General features: G+C 42.7%; 1 protein-coding gene across 1 annotated transcript in view; it reads right to left on the bottom strand.

The window, feature by feature from the left end:
- The window catches only part of alcama (activated leukocyte cell adhesion molecule a), a 69036-nt gene extending 53068 nt beyond the window's left edge, over positions 1-15968 (bottom strand). Inside the window, exon 1 of the mRNA XM_046297738.1 lies at positions 15752-15968. Within this exon, the coding sequence (XP_046153694.1) occupies positions 15752-15809 (58 nt within the window). The 5' untranslated portion in view covers positions 15810-15968. The remainder of the gene's footprint in view (positions 1-15751) is intronic.
- Between the last annotated feature and the right edge of the window lie 4074 nt (positions 15969-20042).

Genomic DNA, 20042 nt, shown 5'->3' with positions numbered 1-20042 from the left:
CCACACAATAAAAAAAATAACCAACGGTAGCAGTGAAGAGCCTCTGTCTGACACAGTGTTTTCGACGAGCACCTACTCAGACAACATCAGCTCACCCTCCTTATTTTCCATCTGGTTGGCAATACAGGTGTGGGGGGGCAGTTGGACTTTAAGGGAGTCCTTTTCTCCACCGCACAGAACATCGAGAAGGTGCTGCTCTGCATGACTAATCGGCGTGTAACAGGATATGCAAATGTACACACATACAAACATGAATGAAGTAGGAATGCTGTGGTTACTTTCACCACACCTTAAGAGAACACACACAGATGTGACCTCCTCGGTCCTTTCCCCCTGCCCTGAGGAGTAGTAGAATACCCAAGAGTTAATTTATACTCTGCCAAGTGCAAGTTGCCTTCAAATGTCTAGGCACCAAAATGTCTGGACACTAATGCGGATCTGCAATGGGACACGTTCTGCACTTCATTTACGAGAAGAAAAAAAAAGTGAAACCTGAATGCTCTCCAATTACCATTCGGAGGGATGAAACAGCCTCTTATTCTTCAATGAGTGTTTGAAACTGACACAAAGGAGGATAGGAGAGAGGAGTAGACAGGAGAGGGGAAAACAAAGTTGAACACACTGAGCATTTATTTTGGTTTATCACCTCGAGAGACAGTGACATGCAAACACTCATGGCACCACGCAGATTTGTCAGGATAGTTCGAAGCAGAGGAGCCTATATCAGGATGTGATTAATATATACCGTCCAGGTGGTGTAGAGAAAGTCGTGAGTGCCTCGATCTGGAGCTATAATTATGAACTCGATACCTAGCTACATAACCTTCCTACTATCTACCTTAGAAGCCACCCAAACAGTCTCTAAGGAGAGCCATATATACTGTCTCTGTGGTGACTTCTAATTAGTCATATACACCCTGGAAACTTCTTCTCAGGGAACACTAGGGTTAGTTTGTTTGTGTGCATGCATTTAAGTGTGTGTATGTGTTTGTATGTGTACGCATGGGCATCCGCCCAGGGGAGGGGCCATAACGGGAAGGGGAGAGGGAATCGAGAGGGTCAAAGCACTCATGCTAGCGCTCCATGTTTATCTGAGTGGATATTAATGGGCAATGGGCTGCCAAGTGATGCTTTCCAGCAAACGAGCAAGAGGTGAAAGTGATTCCTGCACTGGCTGAGCGCTGAAGCCGCTGACATGTTCATCGTCAGACAGACACTGGGCCCCTGGCCAGAAGGAGGGAGATACGGGGGAGCTCAAACAGTCTACTTGACCTATCTGAGCTGTGTGCAGTTGTTAAAGAGCCTAAACAGAGCCTACATGTTGAAGAACAAGCGTTTGTCATTGCGGACAGGACTGTGGATGGTTCTCCTCAGAACTCCCACTCAGACTTCAAATCAACTCGGCAAGAAGCTCCAGCCCTTAGGACCTGACAACCGATAACAAACAAGGGACTTGAAAGACTACGGGGGGAAAAAAAATGTGTCTGTTGTTTTTTGTTTTTTTTATACCAAATTGGGTGTGGAGGGTTACTTTGAGAAATCTTCCCCTGGAGACCACTTCAATCTTAGCAGAATGAAAACGGAATGACACGTCCTGCAGAGAGAACAGCCGTCTTTTCCCTGCTTCCCTGGTAGAAGATTAGCATCGATCACCATGTCAGAATGAGATCCCACCCTGACAAAATGTACGAGCAAGGATATCACTCAGTCCCCACATTTAACGATTCCAAAAGCCAACTCCTGTGATCGTGCGGCCAAGGTCAAAAATCCGGACTCACACCAACGTTGACATGAGAACAACAGATTAATCAGATGACTCCCTGTATCAAATTAACTAATGGAGTTGGGGAAAAAGCAGACAATATTCGTATCTATACCCAGAAATGCAATCTCAATCTATTTCAGGGTGCGTTTGTCTGTTCACACCTCAATCTAAAAGCAAGGGCATGCTTACAGTGAAAGGTCAAATGGGAGAGGGAGGGTGTAGTGACGAGGGGAATATGACCCATGCCCCAGACAGTGCTGTCACTGAGGCCCATAAAGGAGCCTTTGAGAGGGACGGATAAGACAAGGACGGAACAATGAGAGGTGTGTGACTGACGGAGGCCTTGCCTGGACGCCATGAATGAAATCAGTATTGGGATGTGAGCGGGGTTGTCAGGGCCAGCTGATAGTTGTCCAGGCTTCAGTTCTAAGTTCAGATGCCCATCTCTGTCTGGACAAGGGGCGTTGAGGGGACAGGTGTGACTGACACTGGCCAAAGCAGCCCTGTGTGTGTGTGCGCACATGTTGATGACAGAGGTCATCCAATCGCCAAAGTACCGGCACCCACCTCCCTGAATCCCCATAACCTCACACCCAACCCAAGTATACAAATCCCCTACCCCAGTCCCACTGATGATAACTTATCAGGGGACAGATGTCCATCAGAATGGGCCATCTGCTCACGCTGACAAAGACAAACCTATGGAGGCCTGGGAAAAGACCCTGGGGGACCCAGGGACCCTGGGAAAAGAGCCTCTTACCCCCCAATGCAAACTTCACATCCACATTTTAGTCATTTAGCAAAGGCTCTTATCCAGAATGACTTGCTTTTTTCGTACTGGTTCCCCGTGGGAAATGCAAGCGCCATGCTCTACCAACCGAGCCACACGGGACTGTACTTGAGAACACAGGGAGAAAAAGCTCTGCCAACCGAGCCACACGGGACTGTACTTGAGAACATGGGGAGAAAAAGCTCTGCCAACGCCCCATGAAATGGCGTTAAGGCAAAGTGGAGAGAGTTGGTGTTTCTGGTAACGAGGGGTGGGTTTATATTCGAGCTCCCACTCTTGAATGACTCAGGGTCTATGCAAAGGCACTCCCCCAAATATAATAAAAATATGCTAATGAGATGTTTATATCAAACATGCCTGAGTCAATTAAAAGAAGGACTGTTTCCCCAACAGCCTGCGATAAATTGCAACAGGACTCACTCAAAAGTGTTGCATTTATTAAATTAGAGTGCATGTTCAAAATCTATGACATGGGGCTTTTGTCATTGGACATTTTGCCTCAGATGCATTGACAACGTTTACATGCACACTAATAACTCGATATTAAACTGATTATGGCTGAAGGCCAAGTATGGCAATAGTCATGTAAACACCTTCCTCTGCTTTTCTTAATTGGTGTTAAGGTCATAATCGAAGTAAGCATACACCAATTAAAACACCTGATTTTCTGAGCAATCTTTTTTTTTTAAATGGGCATATTTTTTTATTTTATTTTACCTTTATTTAACTAGGCAAGTCAGTTAAGAACAAATTATTATTTTCAATGACAGCCTAGGAACAGTGGGTTAACTGCCTTGTTCAGGGGCAGAACGACAGATTTGTACCTTGTCAGCTCGGGGATTTGAACTTGCAACCTTTTGGTTGCAACACTCTAACCACTAGGCTACCCTGCCGCCCCTATAAACAGCTTAAACAGCCTTTATCAAAAGTCCCTTCAGTAGCCTGATTTGAGATGTGTCCATGGAAACAGGATTATTAGGGAAATCCTTCTTCTTGCAAACATTTTAAACAAACTATTATATTAACCTGACTATCCACAATAATCACATTATCGTGTGCAAGTAACAGTACTCATTGAGTCCAAGCTAAAATCCTAAAAGACACCTATACCTGATACAGGTGAGCGTCATTCCCAATGAAAGATTGTGAAAGTGAGAAGCGACATATGAATCAACCCCCGGGAAGCTGTGGGGGAAAAAAAACACGAGTCATTGTTAGTTGACGGGAACACGTTTTAAATTCTAGGTCTGCAAACAGGATTTAGCGACGGAGCACCAGGGAGAGTCTGCTGCTGACCCGCCAGTGATGAAAAACTCCCTGGAATCTTACAATGCGAGTCAAGGACAGGGAGAGCTGGGAAGATATGCTCGGAGTGTGATCACATGAGTAGTGAAGTGGCATTGAGTTCATGAATTAAAACTGGTGGCATACCAACATAGATCCAAGGTAGAGCTATATTTGATATGAAGACAACAACATTTATGCTGGATCAAAAGAGGTACTATTGGCATGCATTAATTATTGCTAACATTTTTAGAGGAAATATAAGCCTTCACTAGCAGTAGTTCATACTTACTTTAGAACCATGCACAAACACACACACACACTCACTCACCAATAATCCCCCTTTGACCATCCATCACCTTATCTCATCACAGACCCCGTTCTTCATTCATGCATGTCCTCAAACTGATTGCAGTATCTCCCCACAACAACAAGGCCATGTCGATTTGGTGCAGCAAAGGATTAGGTCACAGATAATAAGGTGTAAAAAAAATAACAAAGCACCTCGGCCTTTGATATGGGACTCAAACATTCTTACGCTGACCAGAATATTATTCCACGACAGAGCTGGGTCCCCACGTCAATCAATTTGGCATCAATTGGTATCAATTGCTAATTAAAAATATGAACGCATGCGGCGGTAGATTACTTTGTGCCACACAATGTTCTAGGGAAGATTTGCAGAGTGTTTGAAGTAGTATTCTACCAACTTGAACCACCTTTGGACGAGCAGTCTCCATGTAAAGTGGTGGCACCACTTCAGTTGCTAAGAAGTATCCAAAGAAACCAAAGTGACAGCATTAGCAAAAACAAGCATATCGTATCTTGGCCAAATTGGAGGATTCAGAGTGAAGTGAGCCGAACCCAAACATTTCTTGCCTTGGTGGCTGTGTGAAGACATCTGAAAGCATGAGTGTTTGGCTCTCCAATGTGTGATGACTAATAGCACCCAGCCATACACAAACAAGCACACACACACGCTGCAACCATTTACAGTTTGATCTATTGCCTCCGCCAGGACTATTTATAAGCAAACTAGCTTGGGAAGACAGGAAGACCGGCTCAGACGGGTATACTACAAAGCAAGATCAATGAGTTAGTCAGCTAACTTTGATAAACAACCAGAAATAAACTATTGATTTTCTGGTTCATTAAGAAAGATCAACTTTGATATGCGTTTTGGTTGTTGAGTCAATTAGAACATCCCCAGTTCAAGCTTATCTTTTAACATTTTTTTTTATTTCATAATATTTGGGCAATTTAGCTGGCTAATGCATAAGTCTTGCTTTGTAGTATACCTCTTTGGAGAAAAGCAGAGCCAGTTTACAGCTCTGCTCATCACTCCAGGATTCGTTGGAAAAAATATGAGGAAAACCAATGAGACTTATTTCACTGGGAGGATATTTCATGTGAAATAATCCACAAAGATAATCAAACCCCTCACTTGGAATGAAATGTGCAACGGTGGAGGTATCTATGAATCAGACAGTTTATTGCCCACAATTTCTCCTCCAGCATTAAGCAACAGGAAAGACGGGAAAAGGAATGATTTTGTAATGGCTCGTGGCACATCCAATACTCAATATGAAATGCCCAAAGGTTTATTAGGTGTGCTTGCTGAGGAATCAATCGATCTTTCCATCTATCTATTCTTTGCCATTTCAGCTACAAGAGGTATCCTAACTTCCAATTCTTTAAAACCTTTAGAAATCATAGCCATCATCTACCTACTTTTTCCAACTATAAAAATCAGTCACTACCATTACAACTTATTTCACAACCATACAGTGGGGCAAAAAAGTATTTAGTCAGCCACCAATTGTGCAAGTTCGACCACTTAAAAAGAGGAGATGCCTGTAATTATCATCACAGGTACACTTCAACTATGACAGACAAAATGAGGGGGGAAAAAATGAGACAATCACACTGTAGGATTTTTTATTAATTTAATTGCAAATTATGGTGGAAAATAAGTATTTGGTCAATAACAAAAGTTTCTCTATACTTTGTTATATACCCTTTGTTGGCAATGACAGAGGTCAAACATTTTCTGTAAGTCTTCACAAGGTGTCCACACACTGTTGCTGGTATTTTGGCCCATTCCTCCATGCAGATCTCCTCTACATTTACATTTACATTTACATTTAAGTCATTTAGCAGACGCTCTTATCCAGAGCGACTTACAAATTAGAGCAGTGATGTTTTGGGGCTGTTGCTGGGCAACACGGACGTTCAACTCCCTCCAAAGATTTTCTATGGGGTTGAGATCTGGAGACTGGCTAGGCCACTCCAGGACCATGAAATGCTTCTTACGAGGACACTCCTTCGTTGCTCGGGCGGTGTGTTTGGGATCATTGTCATGCTGAAAGACCCAGCCACATTTCATCTTCAATGCCCTTGCTGATGGAAGGAGGTTTTCACTCAAAATCTCATGTTACACGGCCCCATTCATTCTTTCCTTTACACGGATCAGTCGTCCTGGTCCCTTTGCAGAAAAACAGCCCCAAAGCATGATGTTTCCACCCCCATGCTTCACAGTAGGTATGGTGTTCTTTGGATGCAACTCAGCATTCTTTGTCCTCCAAATACGATGAGTTGAGTTTTTACCAAAAAGTTATATTTTGGTTTCATCTGACCATATGACATTCTCCCAATCTTCTTCTGGATCATCCAAATGCTCTCTAGCAAACTTCAGACGGGCCTGGACATGTACTGGCATAAGCAGGGGGACACGTCTGGCACTGCAGGATTTGAGTCCCTGGCGGCGTGGTGTGTTACTGATGGTAGGCTTTGTTACTTTGGTCCCAGCTCTCTGCAGGTCATTCACTAGGTCCCCCCGTGTGGTTCTGGGATTGTTGCTCACCATTCTTGTGATCATTTTGACCCCACGGTGTGAGATCTTGCGTGGAGCCCCAGATCGAGTGAGATTATCAGTGGTCTTGTATGTCTTACATGTCCTAATAATTGCTCCCAACGTTGATTTCTTCAAACGAAGCTGCTTACCTATTGCAGATTCAGTCTTCCCAGCCTGGTGCAGGTCTACAATTTTGTTTCTGGTGTCCTTTGATAGCTCTTTGGTCTTGGCCATAGTAGAGTTTTAGAGTGTGACTGTTTGAGGTTGTGGACAGGTGTCTTTTATACTGATAACAAGTTCAAACAGGTGCCATTAATACAGGTAACGAGTGGAGGACAGAGAAGCCTCTTAAAGAAGAAGTTACAGGTCTGTGAGAGCCAGAAATCTTGCTTGTTTGTAGGTGACCAAATACTTATTTTCCACCATAATTTGCAAATAAATTAATTAAAAATCTTACAATGTGATTTTCTGGATTTTTTTCCTCATTTTGTCTGTCATAGTTCAAGTGTACCTATGATGAAAGTTACAGGCCTCTCTCATACTTTTTTGCCCCACTGTAAATACTTTAAAAACAAGCTAGCAAGCATACTACAATTTCTTCAGGAAATGTACTTTTCTAGATTTATGCTGTGCTCTCTCTCATATTGAGCTGCCATTTCATATGCACCAAAATTGATTCAGTGGAATGTTGTGTGGAGCAACATGTTCCTTCCAATTTGTTTACCCACGGTCGGGGCTGAACCATGCAGGGGTTTTGTGGAAAAACCGAGGTTATGGCGTTGGCATGAGTCTTTTGCGGCACCCAGGCACTCCCATAAGAGGGCAACACAGTCAATAGCGGAGTTAATGGTTGCCATGGCCCGAAGTGGGATTGAGATCGGCAAAAGTAATCTAATTTTCCGCATTGCAAATAAGGTGCCATGCATCGTATCCAGAACACGTCCCTTTTGGCCCTGCATTTAATAACTCTGTCAGTCATTTCTCTAATGGCACTGGTACTTAAACATTCTAACAAAGACCATTTTAGTCAGAAAGTGAAAGAGGACCAGTAACATGTAAAATGCGCAACAAGATAGGAGTGCATAGCTACAATGGCAAGAATGTAGCAGTACAGGTATTTCTGGTTAAAGAACACATTTAAAGCATGACTCATGACAGGAAGGTGAAGACAATGAGGTAATCCAAGGTTCTTCCAGAAGGGTCCTAAGGTGACGACACGTATTTCATAATGCCTCTTCAGCGTGACAGGTTTACAAAACTTAAGGGTTTACTCAAAAACAGCTTAGAAACAAAACATTGTGCTCAAGACAAATGAAAAGGTTACAAAAGTGAGTGAGGCCCTGTACACACATATACAGTCTAGATAATGTAGACTTGTTTCAAGACTTGTGGCTGAATGTGCCTGGCTGCAACCCTAAAGAGACTTTCGCAACAGTAATATGACAGGATAATGAGTCACACACAGCCTCTGATAAACGCTCATTTCAGTCCAGCTATTTACAGAGACAGGACTGAGACAGGAGTTCTGAGAAAATTATGCAGCAACGATTCATCAAATTTCATGAATAATTTGACGAGAAATTCACGAGTAAATAATTTCTGACTTTGGTGAATTTTTAACACACTCATAATGAGGCCGTAACAAGCATGTGGTTTAAAAGGTGCCCACTTCATTGGGTTTCCGTGTCTTACAGACATAAGGTCTCTTGCTCAGAGAAGCGGATGTGGACAGAAGTAATCTAATTTTAACAGTCATAGAGAGAGGAACAAAAACAATTGTATTCTAAGGTGACTTCAGACATGCTGAATTGTACTGTCTAGTCCAATCGCACCATGGATAATTACCACGCCGATGTAAATACATTTTCTTTAAAAAAAACGTGATAAGTGTAATTTACTGGTTTTCATTGCAATCCCCACATTTTACCAAAACATAATTTAATTTGAAAACAGAATAAACACATCTTTATCATCTTTATATCACTGTCCCAAATGATGTCACCTCAACACGCGCTCTCATTCAGACATGTACACATACACTAAGTGTACAAAACATTAAGAACACCTTCCCAATATGTGACTCCTTTCAGGAAACTAGGCATATGTCGCGCATACTTTTTATTTATATATATTTTTTTAAGTATAAAGAATTGGTACTTTACCCCAATTTCGTGATATCCAATTGGTAGTTAGTCTTGTCCCATCGCAGCAACTCCCGTACAGACTGGAAGAGGCAGAAGTCATGCGTCGTCCAAAACACGACCCTGCCATTCTGCACTGTTTCTTAACACACTGCTCGCTTCACCGGAAAGACAGCCGCACTAACTTTTCGGAGGAAACACCATACAACTGGCGACCGTGTCCTGCATACATGCGTCCCGCCCGCCACGAAAGACGCTAGAGCGTGACGTGACAAGGACATCCCAGCCGGCCAAACCCTACCCTAACCCGGACAACTGAGCCAATTGTGGTTCACCTTATGGGTCTCCCGGTCGCGGCCAGCTGCGACACAGCCCGGGATCGAACCCAGATCTGTAGTGACGCCTCAAGCACTGCGATACATTGCCTTAGACCGCTGCGCCATTCAGGAGGCAGCGCGTCACTACTTCACAGGAGAGCCATTTGAACATAAACTTTTTGGGGGCAGAAATACCTTCTGGAACATGAGAACTTTCATGTGCCTTAAACGTGTACGCCATCTGTTAATACGAATACATTTGTTAAAATTACGAGCCTAGTTGGTTTAGCCAAGGAAAAAGACGGTACCTTCCCGCTAGCCGTGATTGTCTGAGATAAATGGATGGGCTGGACATGCCGAGAGAGGAGTTCAAATTGGTCTGCCATGTAGCACGCTTCTGTCTATAACATGAGCTGGTCAGTATTTGTAGGAATTAATTTCTAACGCAGCTTTTTTTTTAAGTGTTGCAATCCACTTTCTGGAGGACCGAGTTTTGAAATCAGTGGAATTTGAGTATGACAGCTAAGGAGAGAAAATTCCGGCCTTTGATTGCAAATACGCAGAGAGAGTCGAAAAGAGAACACACTGAAGTCTATAAAAATAACCTGTCTCTGGATTACATCTTCAAACTAAGGGCATCTGTGACAGAAGGAGAAGCGTCCATCCATGTATACGGGTAAGATTGTCTGGCTAGCTACATTTTCAGATATTACACGTTTCTAATTGTCAGAAAGTCATCTTTGTTTCAAGTTAAAGCGTACTGTTAGGTAGCTACCTAATGTTACATGTATCAGCTGTGTAGTAATATGATTTGTATCTCAGAGCCATTTGCATTGCTAGTTATAGCCTAATGTTAGCTAGCTCACATTGAACCTGTTTGGTTAGCTACCTGCAGATTCATGCTGGGTAGTAACATTATGAATAGGGATTATGGGTCATTGTTTAGCTAGCCAACTACATGTCTAAACAAAAGACTCCACAATGCAACTAACCATTTCAATAGAGACATGTGTCTTACAAAGGAGTTGTTTAATCTAAATGCTTAACTGTTTCTGTACATGGAATTGTATGTTTGTTTTTTTACTATTTCTTTTCTAATCTTTACAGGAAAATGCCATCTGATGTGTGGAGATGTTTCACTGCAGCTAATGTAGAAGGAAAAGCTGTAGCCTAGTGGTTAGAGCGTTGGACTAGTAACCGGAAGGTTGCGAGTTCAAACCCCCGAGCTGACAAGGTACAAATCTGTTGTTCTGCCCCTGAACAGGCAGTTAACCCACTGTTCCCAGGCCGTCATTGAAAATAAGAATATGTTCTTAACTGACTTGCCTCGTTAAATAAAGGTAAAAAAATAAATACATTTAAAAAATAATAATAATAATCTGCAAATACTGTGCCAAATCATGTGAAGAATGCAACAAAGATGCAGAATCATCTGACCAAGTGCATAAAGTTCCCTCAGCGCTCACAACAAGCAACCTCTGACAAAAGTCCCTCTACTTCTATTCGAGGTGAAAATGATGAATCAGATAGCAACAGCTCGTGGTTCTCTTGAAATCAGAAGTTTTTTGACTCAATAGAGGAACGTACTCAGAAATGCTGATGAATGTCTTGCTCGAGCTGTGTATGCAACTGGTTCACCTCTGATGTTCACAGGCAATGTGCATTGGAAGAGATTTCTGAATGTTCTTCACCCAGCATACACCCCTCCAACCAGACATGCTTTATCTACTCATTTGCTGGATACAGAGTTCCACAGATTTCAAGTTAAGGTCAAGTAAATCATTGAGAAAGCAGACTATTGCAATCATCTCTGATGGGTGGTCAAATGTTCGTGGGCAAGGAATAATTAACATAATCATCTCCAACCAGTATTCCCCTCAACCAGTATTCTACAAGAGCACAGACACAAGGGACAACAGACACACCGGTCTCCACATTGCAGATGAGCTGAAGGCAGTCATCAATGACCTTGGCCCACAGAAGGTATTTGCACTGGTGACAGACAATGCTGCGAACATGAAGGCTGCTTGGTCTAAAGTGGAGGAGTCCTACCCTCACATCGCACTCATTGGCTGTGCTGCTCATGCATTGAATCTGCTCCTCAAGGACATCATGACACTGAAAATAATGGATACACTATAAGAGAGCCAAGGAAATGGTTAGGTAAAATAGCAAACAGCCGGTGCCAGTGGGCCATTGAGTTGAGCAGCTATAGCCCCATAAATGTATGTTCAGTGTAATTGGGTGCTTTAGTGATCAATGGTAATCCTCCAACCCTACCACATCAATACATTTATATTACCTGGCCTGTAATGAGCTATAATATGCTTTTAAAAGCCTGTATGCAGGGCACTTTAAGTATCTAGCCACTGACTTGTAAGTCGCTCTGGATAAGAGCGTCTGCTAAATGACTTAAATGTAATGTAATGTAATGACTAGAAACTTCCATGTAGGAAGCTTTCAACTGAACTCCAGTCCTGAGTCTGGAAACGTGTGCGTCGCTGGCCTGCTGAGACTGACAACATGACATGGAACACAGAGAGAGCAGTTGACTGCAGTTACTGTTGACTGCCTGTCAGTCTCTCATTAGGATCAGTGTGTGGCAGGTGCCTGATTAATCCCACCCAGTTCAAGAACAGCTCATAGCAAGCTCACCCGTTGATTGACGTCTAAGACTGTGATAAACACCACTTTTTTCACTCCAGGAAGTAGTAAACGCCCTTTCCCTCCCCGACAGCACGGGAGTCCATGTCCAGTTTAGATTTCGTTGATGGCTATTGATTTCCTTTTAAGTGCGTTGACAGGTCGCCCTGAGGTTTTCACAATCCAATTCTAATAACAGCAGTCCGAGAAGGTGTGTGGTGACAGCTGCAAGTAGGAAGGCTGCAAACTTTATAAACTTCTGTCACTGATGGCCACAATACCTGATAAAGCACTGCGTGTGTAGGACTCAGGTGAGTCTTGCTCCCATTTAAAGCTCATCTTTCCAAATATTGCAACACACTTCAGTCCATTGTGTGATTTGAGGAGCCATGGATGAACAACCTTGCACCTTCAGAGTTCGAGAACAATACTCAGCAAACGCTGACTCTCGGTTAAAATGCTCCACCAAGAAGCACTATTAATCCAATCGCCCAAAAAAACTATTTCTAAGCCTCTTCCGTACAACAGCAATGGACTCTGTGAAGAAAAATTATTATAAACTTTGAAAACATTGTTTTAATTGCCAGGTAGGCCATTGATGGAAACGGGGAGGGGGGGGGGGGGAGGGGGGGGGGGGGGGGGGGGGGTTCCGGCTGAGCATTACCGGGGAACCCCCATTCTTTGACATGGCCAAAGAAATTCACTATAAAAGACTTTGATGGCCAGGGGTTTCACTCCATGTCCCTTTTTGCCCAGAAGCAATTCAATACTCAAATCAAAATGAGGTGGCATGAAAACATGAGCACATTCCACTGCCTCCATTCTGCTGCTGGTGCCTGTATTTATTTCCCCACGGAGTCGCTTCTTGGCATGGTGGACTTAAGCAAAGCTTCGTCTCCAGAGACATGAGCAAACAAAGTGTTTCACTTCCCCATTTTGATACAGTCACATGTTCCCAGGCAGTCAAATGACATTTTACCCATGACATCACCGAAAGTAAACTTTCTGTCGCTCTGAATGGAAGACCAAAGTGCATTCCTAGTTTGCAACTGGTGAATCATGCATTTGCTCACAGGAAGGGAAGAGGGAGGGTTGCCCATGCCTCTAGTTATTCCCCTTTCCTACCAGGAACATGACATCAATAGTGGTGTTTCGACAAGATAGTGATCAAGTTGGTTGTGGTTCCCCAATTGTTTAAGAACAATGGAACAATTTGACAGGCCAGAAACTATTATTTCTAAGTCCTGTGACAGACAGCGCTTTAGGAGGGTGCTTCAAAAAGACGCTAAACTTTCCAAGAGGTGTTGGGAGTTTAAGGTAAAATACCAGCACACCATCACACGAACTGCCCCAGTGATTGATGGAAACTCCCCCACTGTCCCGTTTAGCACTAATACTCAGTCATTGAATTCATCAATAAGTACATCGATGACGTCGTCCCCACAGTGACTGTACATACATACCCCAACCAGAAGCCATGGATTAGAGGCAACATCCAAACTGAGCTAAAGACTAGTGCTGCCGCTTTCAAGGAGCGGGACTAACCCGGCAGCATATAAGAAATCCCACTATGCCCTCCGACGAACCATCAAACAAATCGTCAATACAGGACTAAGATTGAATCGCACTACACCAGCTCTGATACACGTCAGATGTGGCAGGGCTTGCAAACCATTACAGACTACAAAGGGAAGCCACCGCACATTGACTCTGTACCAGTAACTCCCTGTATATATTCTCACTATTGTTATTTTACTGCTGCTCTTTAATGACTTGTTACCTTTATTTCTTATTCTTATCCATGTTTTATTTTATTTTTTTAAAGGCATTGTTGGTTAGGGGCTCGTAAGTAAGCATTTCACTGTAAGGTTGTATTCAGCGCATGTGACTAATACAATTTGATTTGATTTCTCTCCGGTAACGGAAAACCAATGCCATTTTACATGTCTGGGCGAGGTGGCTGGCGTTACCAGCACTTTCCACCTGAGGCTAAAGCAATTGGTGGTACAATAAAACGCAGCCGGATACCACACCCATTATCTTGTCAGCTACAACATATCACCAGCAGCCTTGTCAAGTGAAGTTTTATTCCATTACATTCAACGAGACACATCTGTGACTGTTATGCAACATATTTCCACTAACACACATCCCAAAGGAATTGTAGTTATACTTTTTCCAGTTTCAATGGAAAATGCAACCACCTCAGTGTAACATAAAATGTCATGTCAGTCAATTGTCATTTGAACTTATAAATAATAATAAATACTGTAAGGCACTACGCAACTCTGTAACTTAACAGATCAGGCCAGTATGCCATGAAACTTCTCAGCAACAACAACAGCAAAAAAGAAAGTACAATGACTTGACAATTTTTCTATTACTATTCTTGAGAGGCTCAACTTCAAACATCAAACAACTTCAAACATCATCCATCATGTCATCAGTGGCCTGGTGTGGCTTTCAGCATAGCTTAAATCAAACCAAAATAATTCTGGTGCCCACCTTTCATGGGTCAGTTGGTTAACCAGATAAGTGAAATGTCCAGACAACCCCCTCTCCCTTTAACAAAGAGCAGTGCTGTTAACAGCAGGAGTGTGGAATGACAGATGATGCCAATGATAAGGGATGGAAATAGGTGCTGTAACTCTTTTTTTCACAAAACAAATGGGTAAGGACTAACGTATTCAAATGGATTCGTCTCCATGACACACTATGTTGCTGTAGTAACGTATATTCTTAAGCATTGCATTTCAATTACATCACATGCCTCATCATATTGAATGCTATTAAAAAAATATATCCTCCTTTCCAAAAACACGCACACAATGGAGATATGAACACGCACAAGTGGCCGCAACCAAAAATACCCACACTTAATAAAATGTATAAATAACGATAAATTATCGAGATATTGAAATAAAGTTCTAAATTACATGTTGATTTGCTCACATCAACATCCCAAAGTAGGCTTGCGTTAGAACAGAGTGCGCCTATATACAAGTCTGATTGTAAAACCTTAAATGATGATTCTTTCAGTATAACGTCATTGTTTTATCAAGGCGTATCAAAGGTGATTCGCTTATAAATTAACGTATGTTAGGCCAACTCGTTTCACTACAGTAGTGACTGACAGCACCGCTTCCCTGCGGTATCGGGTTACTCATGTACAGCCATGGGAGGCTCGGGAGTCCATACATTTGTGGCGAAACCGTACATATCAGGAAAACAAGCTGCAAAGGCAAAAGTCAACACAGCGATATGGAAGACGTCCCATCGTTTTATTTCGAATTTAAAAAATAAAAAACGCACAAAAATTTAAGATGTGAAACAAAACCAGTGTTCATTACAGGAGGGACAAACTTGATATTAGATGAAACCTGAGATCGAGACAAATCAGTAGATTCGCTAGCCAACTCTTACAGAGCGATAGACAACAATGAATGAGAGCAGTCCACCAGGAATGAAGTCGCATTAGGCATTACTAGGTACTGTTCATGGCCCTCTAACATAAACATTTAACATTCAGTCCACTTAACGGTAACGTTCAACAATTAGACCCCACCACAAAATGTGACGAGTGTGTCTCGTTTGAGAAGTTTATATCATCAGTCGACTGTAGCCTAGTCTACATAGGCTTCCTATACAGGCAACACACGTGCACTCCCGCTGGTGTTCAATTGTGGTCGACTTTCTGCTATGTATCACTTTGTCTATTATAATCATCGTTATTAGGCCAAAAACATTGTTTCATTTAAAAGTTCAGAAACGAAAGTGATTTTTTTTAAATGTCAATTAAAATTTATATTGCAATATTTTTTTAATGGTCCGACTACAAAACGTTGATTCAACGTGTGATGTGTCACTTTGGACAAAAACGTATTACACCATGTTGTTTGTGTTCAGATAGGCTACCTCAAATATGAAACTTGTGTATGTGTAAATCGCTCTACATACCTTGTAGAAAAGTAGCAGCAGTGACGAGGGAAAGCAAGAACCGGCCAGTCGAATCCATCCTTCGAAAGATTTCTTCCTCTTGAATTTACCTGTGATACCCAAGAACGCTTGACGCTATAATAGTAATAAGACTAGGTTTTTCGTCGCTTATGATCTGGTTTCTCTACACCCGAAAAGAGAAGCGCTTGATACACGTATGAATGAGCAGGTGAAAGTACGAGGGGTGTGTGTTTTGGGAGGGCTGGCTCCCATGACGAAATTGACGCTAGAGTAGTCTGAGTAAAATACGAGCATGGAAAGAAACGTACCTGTTTATAACGTCGTAACGAGTCCTGCAAAACATGTTAGTTCATGATGAAGCATATGTTTTTGAAAATACTTATTTAGCAAGCTAGCTGACTACCTCAAATTAGCCAGCTATCTAGCTTTATGGGTGTTTTACAAGTTCGTGTCACTCGTGCTGTCATACTCGTGTCACTTCGTGCTGTTTCATGTTTTTGGGACTCCTCAGAAATAGTGGATGTGAGGAATCTAGCTAGCTAAAGCATTTACTGCAAATGTAAGGTACATTTTTGTGATCTTGCTTTGCTGATATTTGCCATGCAATGCAGATAGATGAAGTAACGTAGCTAGCTACTGTAACTATTTTATTGCTTATTGTGCAGTGGAGGATACAAATGCCTGTATGCCTATGGGTGTGGTGTGTAGCTAACGTTAGCTATGTAGCCGATCTGTGTATGGACCGTAAAACGTTTGGCATCAGAAGCTAGTTATGAACCTCAGCTATTATAGCCAGTTGTATCGACTTCAAACCTGTCTGAATGGCATTAATGAAGCCTATGGATTGAGTAGAATATAATATAACTTTGTGCCAAGGATGCAACTCGTAGTTATTACCAAGCATACCCACATTGTAGCCTGTACATTTAATAGTCACTGATCATGTACTCTACTTTGGTAAATAAAGGTGCAGTTCAGATATGAATGTCTGAGAGACATCATTTTTCAGTCATATACAATATTAGGAGTTGAGGTTGACCGATTATGATTTTTCAACTCCGAAACCGATTATTGGAGGACCAGAAAAGCCGATACCGATTAATCGTCCAATTTATTTTATTTGTAATAATGACAATTACAACAATACTTGATGAACACTTATTTTAACTTAATATAATACATCAATAAAATCAATTTAGCCTCAAATAAATAATGAAACATGTTCAATTTGGTTTAAATAATGCAAAAACAAAGTGTTGGAGAAGAAAGTAAAAGTGCAATATGTGCTATGTAAGAAAGCTAACATTTCAGTTCCTTGTTCAGAACATGAGAACATGAAAGCTGGTGGTTCCTTTTAACATGAGTCTTCAATATTCCCAGGTAAGAAGTTTTAGGTTGTAGTTATTATAGGAATTATAGGACTATTTCTCTCTATACCATTTATTTCATATACCTTTGACTATTGGATGTTCTTATAGGCACTTTAGTATTGCCAGTGTAACAGTATAGCTTCCGTCCCTCTCCTCACTCCTCCCTGGGCTCGAACCAGCAACAACAGCCACCATCGAAGCAGCTTTACCCATGCAGAGCAAGGGGAACAACCACTGCAAGGCTCAGAGCGGGTAACGTTTGAAACGCTATTAGCACGTGCTAACTAGCTAGCCATTTCACTCACACTGTAACTATGCAATAGACTAGAAACAGGATTGAACTAGTTAAAGGCTGATTTGTAATTCATATATACAGAAATATAATTTTAAAACACTACACTTCCTATGCATCATGTAAATACTCTAAAACCGGTTCATCTCAATATCTAACTCCATCTGCATTGATGAGGCTCCCAAGTGAGGCAGCAGTCTAAGGCACTGCATCTGTGCTAGAGGCGTCACTACAGACACCCTGGTTCGAATCCAGGCTCTATCACAACCGGCCGTGACTGGGAGTCCCATAGGGCGGTGCACAATTGGCCAGTGTAGGCCGTCATTGTAAATAAGAATGTGTTTCTGGATGACCAGGGCCATCTGGGACTGCTTCCTGGGGGAATTCAGGCATGTGAAGGCAACCTGTGTCCTGCATAACTTCATGATGGACACGAGGACCAGGAGGGGCTCTGCAGCTTCCTGCAGTGTGCCAGAGGAGAAGTCTGCAGCTCTGCAGGATGTTTCAAGGATGGGGTCCAACAATGCAGCAAGAGAGGCAATCCATGCGATCTTCACCTCCTACTTCTTTGAAGAAAGGGTGCTGTTCCCTGGCAACACCGTAGACAACACTATGCTATCCAAGGACCTCTATACCAGAAGAAGGCCCTAAAAAATTGTCAAAGACTCCAGCCACCCTAGTCATGGACTGTTCGCTTTGCTACCGCACTGGAGTTTCTCTCCCTTTTCTACTTCTCAGGTGAGGGTGCTGTTTAGGTAAGGATGTGATGTCTGTCCAAAAACAAAACAGGCTCTTAAGATTCACCCATATTGAATAAATGTAGAACCCACACACTCATGTATCAATCTGATTGATGGATTGTGTTGTGCAGGTTCAGGTGTATAACTGTGGCACCTTCCACCTTCAAAAGAATATGCAAGAGGGTCAACTATGGAGAATAGTTAGACACTTCATTATTTCTACAACTACGCTATATTGTTTGTCCTCGTATGTCTGCATGTTTTCCGCAAAAAACTCACATTCCTGTTGAACACTTTCTCTTTAACTACCTTTATTTCTCAAGAACAGTCTCCTTCACTTCATCCCTCTCTCCCTAAATCCTCTAGGTTGTCGGTGAACAGTATCAACTCCCGAAAATCAGCAGAGGTGTTAGCTTTGCTGGCTGAACACCAGCAATTAAACAGAGACTCTTTGTCCCTTGCAAACTCAACAAACATACAGTGAGGTTTTTTTTTGTGGTTCCTGAAGCACTGCCTATAAGCTTCAGGCACCAACTCAGAAGCTCAAAACAGTAGTTTTAACTGTATCATAGTGTAAACTGTCTTCCAGGGAGAGAGCAGCTACTACCTCCTGGACTTACCCAGACAATTTACATTACAACAGGAGTGTCCAAACCTCGAGTGGCCAATGCAGCGCAGTGGCAGCGCAGCGCACTCAAACGCAGAGAAATATGAATCAACTCCCAGAATGGATGGACTAAAGCTATATTTTCACTCACATCGAGGTGGGCTTGATGAGCAGGTTGTGGAGTCGCACTGGAGCCAGTGTCTAGCTCCAGTTGTCAGATCCTAACCTTGTCGATTTCCATTTTCCTAATTTCTAGATCAAACTGCATCCGTCTATCTTTTTGCTCCATTTCTAAAGGGGCCAGCCTCACCTTCAGCCTAGCGGTCCTGTCTGAACGACCCGAAGTAGAAGATAAAGGGTAAAATCGGGGCAATGTAAAGGGGGTACGAGCAACTCCTTCCTCCGCCCTGTCCTCCGACTTGGCATCGGAAGGTCTATCAGTCTCCTCTCCTGAAGCCTCACTCATCTTTCAATGGGAGAATTTGTTATCTCACTAAACCCTTCCTGACTAGCACCAAAAGCTCAGCCTTTAGGGCTTTCGCAGGGACAAAGAGTCCATATTGGTCAGCTATAGCGACAAGGTCTACTTTCCGCAACCCCACCAAACGGTCAACAGATGGCGCTTCAATAAATTTGGAGGTGGCAGAGGCAGCCATTTTGTACACTGCAGTTTACTGAACACAAACTATACAAGTCATCCAAACTCACAACCTACCATCCCACCTCAATCACTAACCAGAGAGCTCAGAGCAGCAGGGTCCGGTGGGTTTAAAGGAATTATCCCGGATAAGCCCCCATTATGTTACATATGCCTCTAGGAAGAGGGAACGCAGCACCCTGCTACAACTCAACTCTCCGTGGTGTGGAAGAGGTATGGGACTGTAGGTGCGAGTAAGGATGACGAAGGCAGAGAATGTACCGCTTACAGGGAATTTATTGATTCCTTCACACTGTAAATTTGGGGAAAAGGGGCTGGATGGAACCAAAACAAAGAAACTAAATGTCAAAGCCCCCGCTCCTACCTTACCTGCCTACCCACTACTTACCTATCTCAGCACCACCTGGTGCACTAACCAAAATACAGGGGGTAGTCCGCCCAGGCCTTACCTAGTGTGCATAGACAGTGAATACTGCAGGTTATGTATGCCCGCTGGCCTCTTGCCTAAGCACTCCCTAGGTGCCCCCAGGAACAAAAACAGAATTACTAATCATAACGGTCCTTTTGGCATGCACATACCTTTGCAGAATCGGCTAGAAAATATTATACACAAACTATATGAGC

This window comes from Oncorhynchus gorbuscha, linkage group LG14, assembly GCF_021184085.1.
Source record: "Oncorhynchus gorbuscha isolate QuinsamMale2020 ecotype Even-year linkage group LG14, OgorEven_v1.0, whole genome shotgun sequence".
Lineage (NCBI taxonomy): Eukaryota > Metazoa > Chordata > Actinopteri > Salmoniformes > Salmonidae > Oncorhynchus > Oncorhynchus gorbuscha.
Note: the sequence above shows the minus strand (reverse complement) of the source record. Positions and strands in the feature narration are given on the sequence as shown.